We start from the raw sequence: 12,017 nt of genomic DNA on the forward strand, positions 1-12,017 counted from the left end.
GAAAACTAGGTTCTATTCATTTGACTCTTGTTCCGTATTCCGATTGAGCCTACAAATAAAATAAATTAACAAAGAAATCAGTTCAAGGATATATGCCAATAACCAAGTAAGCTTGAATGGAGTAATCAATATGACTTTATCATTATCACCAATAGATGTTGGTCTAGTGGCATGGGGTTTGGCCAATGAAATATGAAATCTTAAATTTGAGCACGTGTGAATACAAAGAATACCTTCTGAAGAATTACTCTTATTTAGATCTAACCATTCTTGATTCTAATAAGAGAGCATCGAATATCAGATTATGTATAGAAGAAAGGAAATCAAACCAGCCCTTCGTACAAGATTTCAATTATCAACTTCATAGAAGTGTCACCTCAAGCCTCAGACCAATGAAATATATCCAATAATTGCTAAGACCTTGGACTTGGTAAGATTGAAACTCCTTGATTCGTTTTTTTTTTTCTTTAAAAAAAGGAGAAGAAGAAGAATAAGTTGCAAGGCTAGGAACAATTGAAACTCCAATACTGATGCTAACCAAGCTTGACCCCATCCTCCCCCCCCCCCGGGGTTTGGGAAAACATATACAAACTCGCATCGAATTTTTTATTGTTTTAGGGACAAATATGATTTTACAATCTATATAAAATTATTTTTTATTTTGGTAACATAAAATTATTTTTATGTTATTGTATAAATTCTATCAAAAAATTGGAAATTGATCTATGACTAAGCATGAAAACTAGCCTTGTTGGTTTGAGCAATTTTGTCTAACCCAATCAATTCTGATCGGGCCACGTCAATTCTCAAAAAAACATAAAATACGAGCGAAATTTGGGCCAACCATTTGACTTTGCATTGGATGAAGTACCCTTCCTAGTTTAGGCCTGACATAGATACGAGTTACGCCAACCTCAGACCAAGACAAGCTTTGAGTTTCAACTTTCAACCTCAAATGACAGATCAATATAATTAATTCACTACAAAATAAAATGAGAGAAACCGCAACATGGGACTATGAAAAACACAGCTCAAAAACAAATATTTAACTAAAACAAATAATGAACAAATGTATATATAGATATATATAATTTTAAACTTACCCTATTAGACTTAGTACAGTGGGCCAACCGACCCACAAGATAAGAAGGAAGGGAGGCAACATTCCTCCAAGACTTGTGAAGGACATTCTTAGAGGGTCCCTCTATTTCTTACCCGTCAGTGAAGTTACACTCATCTGTCATGTGACCAAGAATTATTAGCATACAGAAAAATTCTCTGCCTGTGAGGTTAGCAATAATGCATTCATGATCCACAATGTTCTACAAAACTAATCAGAGATTTCTCCCTCCTATAAGGTACAAATAGTATCCAGAAACTATTCAAAAATCAAAACTTGAAATTTCTTGACCCAGATTTATTAGTTCTGCAACTGCATATGGTACGGAGCAGTGGAGAATGGAGTTACCAGTTAAGCAAGCAAAAGATTTCTCTCATCTTTCTCATCAAGCTAGATTCACACTGTTTTCTCCTCTTTACAGCAAGCATGGAATATCTTGTATACAGTTTATATCAATTCCCATGTCACTCCTTCAAAGGCCAAGGCAGGGGAGGAAACGTCCGTCGCCAGATTGCGCTTATAAAGCAGGCTAACGAATCAAGGGAGAGAGATCCACGGAGACTTCAGAATATGCAATGGTTCAATGTCAGACTGGTCATTACTTGTACATAATTCCATGTTCACTGACACTGCCACCAGCAAGCCTTCTAAACATATGCCATAACCGTCTGCTTCTTCCAGTCCTCAAAGGGCCTGAATAGGAGTGTCTTCTAAATGAGCCGGACTCTTGCCCCCCAAACCTTGCCGATGAACTGAACAATTCAGATGCTGATAACCCTCTTTCAATGTCTACTCCGTTGTCCAAGTTGGTAGCAAAGTGTTGTCCTTGGAAGTTACCTGGTTGCTGTCCAGAAACAGTACTGACTCCCATATCCAAATTAACAGACAAATCATCCTTGCTAGAACTTCTTGAAAATGCTTCTTTTGCTTCATCACATTCATTACATACGAGTTTTAAAGCTTGAACAACCTCTCCCATGAAAGGACGGTTTGATACCTCTGGCTGCACACACATTGAAGCTATGGCTGCAACTTTAGCCACACTATCAAAAGGCACATCAGGTCCCAGAGATGGATCTATTATTGCTTCGAGTCCTTCTTTGCTTGTCAGCAGAGGACGCGCCCATGCGACAAGGTTCTCCTGACCAGGAGGTTGTGACATGTCTACTGGCTTTCTTCCAGTCAGAAGCTCAAGGAGAACAACACCATAGCTGTAAACATCACTCTTTACCAATAGATGCCCAGTCATGGCATACTCTGGAGCCACATAGCTGGATAGAATGTTAAAATTAAAAATAAATCAAACCAGCGAATGAACAATAGTGAAACTCATCAAAGAACAAAAATAGGTTTGAACGTCAAGAGTTGAAATTGACACCGAGATCTCAATATTAGCCACTATAATTTGGATAAATTTGACACTAAGTTAGAGGCGGATATTATTATATATTCAAGTAGAGGCCTAGAAGTGACAAACTAAAATAAAGAAATAAGTTGTGAGTATAAAGGGAAAGGAAAAGACTTTGTACCCAAAAGTTCCCATGACACGTGTTGATATGTGTCTGCTCTCCTCATCTGTTGCTATTCGAGCCAGTCCAAAATCAGATACTTTTGGTGTAAAATCATCTTCCAACAAGATGTTGGAAGACTTGAAGTCCCTATGTATTACACGGGGACTGGAATCTTCATGCAGATAAGCCAGACCACGTGCAGCACCAAGAGCTATCTTCATGCGGGCAACCCAATCAATTGGATTGGTCTCCCTGTCAACTCCTATCAGCACATCAAAAGGAAAAGCACAAATTACATTCATAAGCCACAACAAAGAGCAAAGAAACTTAAATCCAGGGTAAGAAAATTCAGCAGATTTACCTACCATGTAAATGGGAATCCACACTGCCATTTGGAATGAGTTCATAAACCAAGCAGCGGAATGTTTCCTCTGTACATATGCCTAGCAACTTGACCAAATTTCTATGGTGTAAACGGCTAAGCATCTCAACTTCAGCTAGGAATTCACGATCACCATGGTGATCCTCCCTCTTTAGAACCTTGACAGCCACTTTTGTCCCATCATCAAGAGTACCACTATAAACACGCCCAAAACCACCTTCTCCAAGTATTCTTGAAGTGTGAAAGTTGTTAGTGGCTCTCTCAATATCACTCATGCTGAAAGTCTTGGCAGAACCTTTATAAGCTGCAATGCTAGATCGAAATGACGAGATGCAGAAACTGTCCCACCTCCAGTCAATGACCCAGCAGTGCCTGTGAAATTCAAATATTTGTTTCTTAAGCAAAGCAGCAGAAGATTGACCAATAAAAATGTTCTGCGGTTGTGTTACACGGAAACATCCAAAACTCCAATTATAACTTCAAAAAATGTGATACTACTTATAACTTAAAAAATACGATGCTAGGAAAAATTAACCAGCTGATTTGAATAGGTGCAGCTGAACCTTTTTTCCTGCAACCCTTTTCCTTCTTCTATAAGATAAGATCATAAGAACCAATAAGCCAGTTTTCAGTTTGCAAATAGTGTTGTATTCAATAACCAACCGCTAAGACAAAAGTTTTTGCTCATGTTAAACAGTTAACAGGACAAAATGCACAAGTTCATGTGAGTTTTAGATATCAGCAGTTGCATTACCTGGGGTCTTGGAAAGAGAAGGTGGCAAAGTCCGTGGAGTTGATGCTGCTTGAGATACATGATCTCTGCGCTTGAACAGCAAGACCCATGCAGCAGCAGAGCATAAAAGAACAGCTACAAAGGCTGAAAGTGAAATAATGGCAATCATGCTGCCGCTAAGTCCGTTTTTATGCCGCCTTTTTGGTATGTCCACCCCAATGGGCTTTATCGTCCTTCCATTATTGCCATTAGAATATGGGCCACCATCTATCATTGTCATGCTTGGTGGTAAAGGAGGTGATGGCGGCAAGCCTACAAAATCGACAAGATTTCTCACCAAAATAGCAACAGAAAGATGGGAATTAAACAAGAAATTCTGGATTTGTATATACCTGGATAGTTCACATATAACACTTCATAGTCTCCAAAGTAGGAAGGTTTTATAACAACCAGTTTATGCCAAAATCTCTGAGAGGTCAAAAAAGCTGTAGTGTTATCGAACTTTTCCCCAAGTGGAACCAAATCTATTAGGACATCAGTTTGCTCTGGTTGCTGATCAGCTGATTTAGCTCCCATTATGCGAACTTGACTTTGCTTCATGAAAACCCCAGTGGAGATTTCAGAAGCCAGTTCTGAAACCAAAGGGAAGAAGGTATAAAGAGAAACACCAAGGCGAAGACCAACTTGCATCGGCCAGACACATCTGCAAGGTGCTCCAGGGGGAGAATTTGTATAAGGCTCTGTGCAGACAATTGATAAACAATCTGAAAAACAGAAAGATACTATATTTCAGTGCAACAAATGAGGATAGGAATAATTAAAAGAATATACAAATCTTTGCAGGCAGATAACGAGATTGAGGAAATAAGGTGCTAGCCTTCATTAGGAGGTGGAGGTGGAAGAGCTTGAACTTTAGGCAGGACCGGTGTCTTAGGGCTCTTGGAAGAAGACCCAGGAGATGATTCAGGAGAAAGAAATGGTACTTGCAATAGAAAACACAATAAATCATGCAAAGTGGATAATAAATGATAATGAAAAGACTTGATTTTCAAATATAACTCTCCATGAATTAAAAGGATGTAATTTTTCCTTCTTACTTTTGGCAGGATGAGGGCCGAATCTGAACAATGGAGATGGAGCATGTGAGACTTGGCTCGCTGGTGGCAAAGAGAATGTAGTTGCTGAAGTTCCAACCATGCAAAAAAATTGTTAGAAACTAAAATGCCCATTACCTATCTTCTCTTTCTCCTAGAATAAATGGCTAACGAAGTTGTTTATACTTTGTACAGGTACCTGGGTTTGCTGGCGGTGGAGCATAATGTCTTTGTCCACTTGTTGGGAGTAATGAAGGAGGCATTGCTTGTCCTATATCAAGTAGTGAAAATGACCAAAAATAAGAAAGAAAGCAAAAGATAGGAGTTAGGTTAAATTGCAGTACGTAAATTGTACAAAATAACATAGGATTAAGAGTCATTTTTGTCCCTCAACTTTACCTGAAGTGTTAGTGGGCACCCTAAACTCAAATAAATGTCAATTTTATCTCTCAATATTAAAGATTTTCTCCCTCATCATCATGTCTTTCTCACCGTCTCTTCACCATTAGTGATCCCCACATTATATTTTTCATATTTTTTTATTATAAAATATTTGAGTTGAGGGTGCTCACTGACTTTTCAGGTAAAAGTTAAAGGGGCAAAATGACCCTTAACCCTATGTTTTACAATAAAAAATATTTAAAGATGCAATATGGGGCCCACCGTACATTTTTCATATTTTTTACTATAAAATATTTAAGTTAAGAGTGCCCATTGATCTTTGAATAAAAGTTAAGGGACAAAAATGACCCTTAACCCAATATTTTATGATTAAAAACTATTTAAAAATGCAATGTGATGCCCACTAATAGTGAAGACACGGCGAGTTAACATCAAGGGTACCAAGGGAGAGAATTTCTAATGTTAAGGGGAAAAATAGACCCTTATTTGAGTTCAAGGTACCCATTAACCCTTCGGGTAAAGATGAGGAATAAAAATGACCCTCAATCCAATAATACATCGAACCTTGGTTGATTGAAGTGGGAGAGATTAGATCTGATGATGCAGGAGCAGGACTGGTGACTATGTTCCTTTCATGGTGATGCTCGTGTGAAACAGGGGCTACAATACAAAAGGTATCAATATAAATAGTTCTATTATATATATCTAGAAGCTATCACTATCAAGTGTATGTTAACATTTACATTGCTTCTTTACAATGTTTCTCCTCAGCTGAAGTTTTTGGACAATCTATAGTCAAATACAGTAAGAAAGAATGGCTGAGCACATGATGTCATTTTATCTTTTAAGAAACCTCATCTCCCAGAAAAAGCCTGTATAATGTCAGTTTAGCAATGTTACATCAATATTAAAGTTTGAAACTCTATTATAGGAGTATCTTTTGATAGCTTTGCTTTCAGGACAATGAAAAATCTTGCAGCAAAGTACATGCACCTTATGAAAAGTAGGTCCAGTGTTGCATACCTAGAGCCGGGGAATGTATTACAGCTGGAAGTGGCTTTGGTGTTTTATACAAAGGCGCAGCAACTGGTCCTCTACCATTTTTCCAATTGAAGATTCTGGAAGGAGTTGATGAAGGAGAGATAACGGGTGCTGAACCACGTTTTTTTATCAATAAAATGTCCATGAATGACAATATTATCTCAAAGTAGAATTTATATTTCACAACTTAATAAAGAAACTAAAGCAGTCAAAACAAGGAAACACATAGGGTAAGGTAAGTGTAGTCAGAACAAAATCAACCATTTTATAGTGTTAGCGCTGACAATTGCAAATGAACTCAAGCAATGAGTAAAAGCATTGCAATTTGAGGGATCTGGATTCATATTTCTCATTGTTTTAGAATCATTTGACGAATGTACTTAACACAAGAAACATCAAAACTATATAGTCCGATTATCTATAGCTTGGTCCAATAGTTGAGGAATCTGGATTCATATTTCTCAGTGGCATATAATGATGTGAGAAGAAATGAGAGATACAATCACGTCTCACTTTGCAATATCCACAGATTTGTAATTTAAACTGAAGAGAAGCAATAATAGACATGGTCATCTATAGCTTGATCCAATTGTTAAGGTATCTGGATTAATTTTTCCGATGGCATGTCAACTGGCAATATGGGAAAAGAGAGATACAATCACCTGTCATTTTGGAATATCAAAAGAAAATCATTTAACAAGGCAACAAAAATACATTAGGTCATATAATACAGTCTGTTGGTGCATATCTTCATTCTAAACCATGATCATTTAGGTGAAGTGAAGAGAACGTGCCTACAAAATGAATAGTGTGAAAAGGCGACTGAAAAGTAGGGAGAGAGAAAAATTCTCTTATCAAAATTTGCACCTGGTAATTCTGATGGAGATAACGCTGGTATAATGGGGTGGACAGACGGTGGGTTAACAGGAAATGCCCTTGATGGTGACATAGCTGGTGCTGCATAAATACATCAAAAAAAAGGGCAACAATGAGACAAATAGAAGTGATCCCCTAAATAGAAATCTAAATATTTTTATTTATTCCTATCCTAAAAAATTAAGGTATTGAAATTTACCAGGTAAAACAGGCCAAAATAAAAAATTACCAGGGAATATGGGTGGAGTTAAACTTGGGGAAATAGGGTGAACTAGTGGTGGGTTATGTCGAACTTTTCTTGGGGAGGATGCCACAGATTCTGCATCCAATGAGAATGAGGAAGTTCAGAACCACATAGTTGAATTCATTTTATAAGATTTTATTACATACCAGGTGGAACTGGCTCCAGGGTGTGACCCTCATTTGGAATCCCTTTATGAACTTTAGGTGGCAAACTTCCATGCCCAGTTGGTTGGCTGACTGGTGAAATTTGAGGCAAACTGGCAGGGGGTGCAAGAGAGGCTGCTCAAAATGCAATGAAAGAGCAGATCAAGGTCAATGTAAATAAAAGTCTGACTATGAAGAAAAAGAAGATTCAAGCTCTATGGTAATGCTATCATGACAGGATAAGATAACAAGACCTTAGTCACATACTTGCATTCCTACTATGGATATTAGGAGGCAAACTTCCATGTCCAGTTGGTTGGCTGACTGGTGAACTGTTTGGCAATTTGGTATAAGGTACTGCAGGGGCTGTTCAAAATACAATAAAAAGCAAATTTTGGATCAATAGTGGCTGGAAGCTATCTATGATAAAAAGAAGAAGAAGAAGAAGTTTAAACCATCTTGTAAGAATTCACAAATCTTCAGAAGATTTTCATCACATGCCTGGTAAAGCTGGATCTGGCGCATGACCTTTCTTCGCATCCCTTTTGTGAATAATAGGTGGAAAACTTCCATCTTCAGTTGGTGAGCTGCCTGGTGAGATTTTGGGCCAATTGACAGGAGTCATTGTAACTGGGGCTGTTCAAATATGCAGTTGATGAGAACATATAGGATAAATACCAGCAAGATTAAGAAATCACAAAAAGGAAATCATAAGACATGACAAATGTATTATCACATACATGGTGAAATTGGCTCCATGTTGTGACTTCGATTTGAATTCCTTTTAGGTGGTAAATCTGATTCAATCGGCAGGCCAACTGGTGAATGTTTAGGCATGTCAACAGAAGGTGTTGCAATGGGGGCTGTTCAATATGCCATAAAAGAGAAGAATATTGGTCAAAATCAATTGGAAGCTAGACTCCCAGCCCCCTTCAGAAAGTAAAATACAAGGCCATGTACAATGTACCAGGGACATTGGGTGTTGAGACTGGAGGTGTCAAAGCAGGTTCTATTCTTTGAGGCGGACTTGGTTGTACTGATGGTGGCACTTGAACTTGTGAAGTTGAGGGTGGAGGAGCAATCTTATGTGATGGAGGTGGTAATACTGCTGCACTTGGTGGTGCAGATGACTGGGATGAGGGTGGAGGAACAACCTTATATGATGGAGGCAGCGACATCGTAGCACCTGTACTTGGTGATGCAGAAGGCTCAGTTGACGGTTGGGGAACAGCCTTAGATGATGGAGGTGGCAATATTGTAGGACTTGTACTTGGTGCTGCAGATGGCTCAGTTGAGGGTGGAGGAACAACCTTTAATGATGGAGGTGGTGATATTGTCGCACTTGCACTTGGTGATGCAGATGGCTCGGCCCCAATTGTCTTCTTTGACGATGGAATTGTGGGAGGTGATAATGTAACTGAATGGTGCAGCAAAGGCCCTGAGTGATGGAAAAAACCAGCTTCTTGATCAAACGATGCTATGATGAAATAACATTAGTGAGAATGAAATTACCATTTGGTACAGCTGCTGTATATGGGGCAATTGTCCCCATGACTTTCTGGGAGAAGAATGCACTGGCATGGTTGCTGGGGATGGGGAAACAGCAAAATCTAGGAGAAGATAAATAGAAAAGTATAAAACAACAGGAGAAACTGATGAGGACCATGAAAAACCAACACCAAGTAAAAAAAACAAAAATCTCAAAATTCAACCCCGTGTTGTATGATTGATGGATATACCACATAGGTCTAATAGTGAGCTTGGGGTACTACTTCCCCATGACTCTCCATGCTGGATAGGAGTTAGGACTAGGTACTGGAGTTTCTTTTCTAGGAGGAATGGCAAGAAAGAATACTGGAGATGGAGATATAGTGAACCCTAAGAGAACATAATATCACAAGAAATTAAAAGTCTAAGCTAACAGTCCAGAAAGCCCCCAATTGCCAAACATGACAGATTGATCAATATAGTATGGCTCATATTGACAGTATCTTCTAAAAGTTTTGAAACTATGGAGCCTATCTATTTCACTCTTATAGAAATTTGAATATTTCAGGCCATCATTCATTACTCCAAGGAAGACAGTGGCTTTCAAACAGGCGTGTTAATGGAGGAATGAGCAATCTATCCACAGGCAAAAATTTCCTTCACTGCAGGAATCTCCTAATCAAAAAATGATGAGGCGAAATACAACCAAAAACAGCCATAAGTCACTGAAACAATAGATGCTGAATAGGGGGAAAATATGAACTTCAGAAAACCGTGATTACCGAATATTAGTCACATTGTTGCTACTAGAGCCAATATCCTATGGTTCTAAAGACACGTCGCCCAGTAAGACTATGAGCGGACGGTGAGCTAATGGGTTAAAAACCGGCCAATAGAAACAAGCCTCTTTTATTTAGTATTCCAAGTTAGATTCTGTAAGCAATCAAACCGATAACAGAGATAAGAAAAAGACATCCGATGCCTCATTTGGTGATCTTAACTATTTGACAACGTCTGATTTTTGCGTTTACTAAGATATGACGATTCAAACAAACTTTAAGGTTATCGGTGTCACAGTTACCACAACATTAACAAATCATGGCGACCCAGATCAAGTAGTTTTAGCTTATGCAAAAGTTTGAATGAAGAATTCTAAAAATTAAGCGTTTACCTGTAGATCCCCGGACTCCCAAAGCAAAGCCAATGATGCAGAGCTTCACCAGCAAAAGAATGGATGACCGAAACAGCCCCATCCCATACCAATAATCTCCGGGTCTCAATACAATCCCCTCAGTTGTAATAAATAAGAGAGAAAATTACAGATTTTGAAAGTTAATAACTTGAAGCAAGAATAAACGGAGGTTGATTTGTAGAAGACCCACATATATTGATGGCAAAGCAATGAGAAGGTAACTAATGGAATAACCCATAACAGTGTCTAGTGAAAGAGACAGGAGGAGCCCAAGCAACTGTTTGCTGAAAACATGAGCTCTGGAATAGGAAGAACTTAGAGATCTCCATGTGAGGTAGAAGAACCAGAATAACACTCTTCAATAAACGTTGCTTATAATTCCAGATTAAATTTCATCTGAAATAGTCCACACACAGTCATACAGAAACTTGCAAAGAACGGGCGAAGGTGGAGCAAATGGCCACCTCTCAGATCTCAGAGATCAGAGAGAGAGGGAGGGAGGCAGTTGAGGTGGGACAGAGGCTTTCTGGTTAGAGTAGAGTAATGTAGTATAATTAATATTTCAGTGGGAAAGTCTGGCTCAAGTGCTGGATGTCAATGGAGGATTATTACCAAACTTCGTACTGTTCTGTCCAGTGGAGGTTGCCTGGTTGCGTTTCTTCTTTAACGTTGTCATCTGGAAGCTCTTCCCGGCCATCCAAAGATAGTGATTTATTGATACCACCGAGTGTCATGTGTCAAGATCTGGCTCTGACACATCATCCATCAACCACCAACATGTTTTCAGTTTATTATTTATCAACGGTCATTATGACTTTTGCGACAAAACCATAAAAAGCGGCCTCCCAAGAAGAACACATGGGATTGATGACAAGTTTCCAATTTGGAAGAAATCACAGATAAAATACATGTCAAAAAAAAAAAAACGCAAATGGTTTGTTCTTGTATGTTTAGAAACAAAAGGCCTTGAGGATGCTAATTAATCTGCATGATTAGACAGGTAATTAGATGCTCCCCTTGAAGAAGTGAGTGATCAATTTGCATGCTTCGAGAAGAGGAAAAAGGGATAATTAAAGGGCATGCTAGATGCCACCACGTTCAAGGAGGGGAAAAGGAAGGCTAAGAAAACTGACAATAAAAGTTGCAATATTTGGCACCCGTGACACTCAATTATAAGGGACAAGAAACAAAGCTGTGAGATTTTAGCTATCAGTTTCAGTCGGCGAAATAAATAAATGAGTCCACAGGTCATGAATTATGATATGATAATTGAAAGCTTGTTCCAGTGTAGTTGTGGATGGTCTCAACTTGGAACTTACGTGGGGTGAATTTGAAAAGAACAAACAGATATAGCGCACGAATATCAGTGAAAATCAATTTTAATTTTTTTTTGTAAATTTAACTTTTAAATTGAAATTGAGTTTATTTAAATTTTTTGCTGTCAATAGCATATATTATAAATAAAAAAATTTATAATAGTTTTATTGTGCATCATGTTATTATAGGATCAATCTTATTTGAGGTACAATTCAACATCAGACATTTTTTTAGTAAGATTCGGACATTAGTTTATTACCTGCTAATTTCTTCAATTAGGTTCAACTCTCATAGATTGTTTTGTAATGCTTTTAATTCATTATCATTATCAAATAATCATATACATAGTGCGTAGATGGGAATGGGATACAAGTAGTCATAACTCCAGTTTTGGGATTTATCCTTGCTTTGGATGGAAAGAAAAATAAAAACTAGGCAGAAAAATTCTTGTCTTCTTTTAGTTTTCGCTTCTTT

General features: G+C 38.2%; 1 protein-coding gene across 1 annotated transcript; it reads right to left on the reverse strand.

Moving 5' to 3' along the window:
- Window positions 1–1,285: 1,285 nt before the first annotated feature.
- Window positions 1,286–10,911, reverse strand: LOC129308577 (receptor-like serine/threonine-protein kinase ALE2). The gene is given in 20 exon segments (XM_054949774.1): window positions 1,286–2,391; window positions 2,650–2,893; window positions 2,997–3,341; window positions 3,344–3,385; window positions 3,768–4,058; window positions 4,139–4,510; window positions 4,624–4,728; window positions 4,844–4,927; window positions 5,040–5,111; window positions 5,807–5,902; window positions 6,266–6,394; window positions 7,151–7,240; window positions 7,389–7,478; window positions 7,550–7,681; window positions 7,814–7,912; window positions 8,048–8,182; window positions 8,287–8,409; window positions 8,514–8,984; window positions 9,059–9,156; window positions 10,206–10,911. Coding segments are annotated over 19 exon segments (3,633 nt in total). The 5' UTR covers window positions 9,099–9,156; window positions 10,206–10,911; the 3' UTR covers window positions 1,286–1,718.
- Between the last annotated feature and the right edge of the window lie 1,106 nt (window positions 10,912–12,017).

Source organism: Prosopis cineraria, unplaced genomic scaffold (assembly GCF_029017545.1).
Source record: "Prosopis cineraria cultivar Desert tree isolate PC_DT_omini unplaced genomic scaffold, ASM2901754v1 PC4, whole genome shotgun sequence".
Taxonomy (NCBI): Eukaryota; Viridiplantae; Streptophyta; class Magnoliopsida; order Fabales; family Fabaceae; genus Prosopis; species Prosopis cineraria.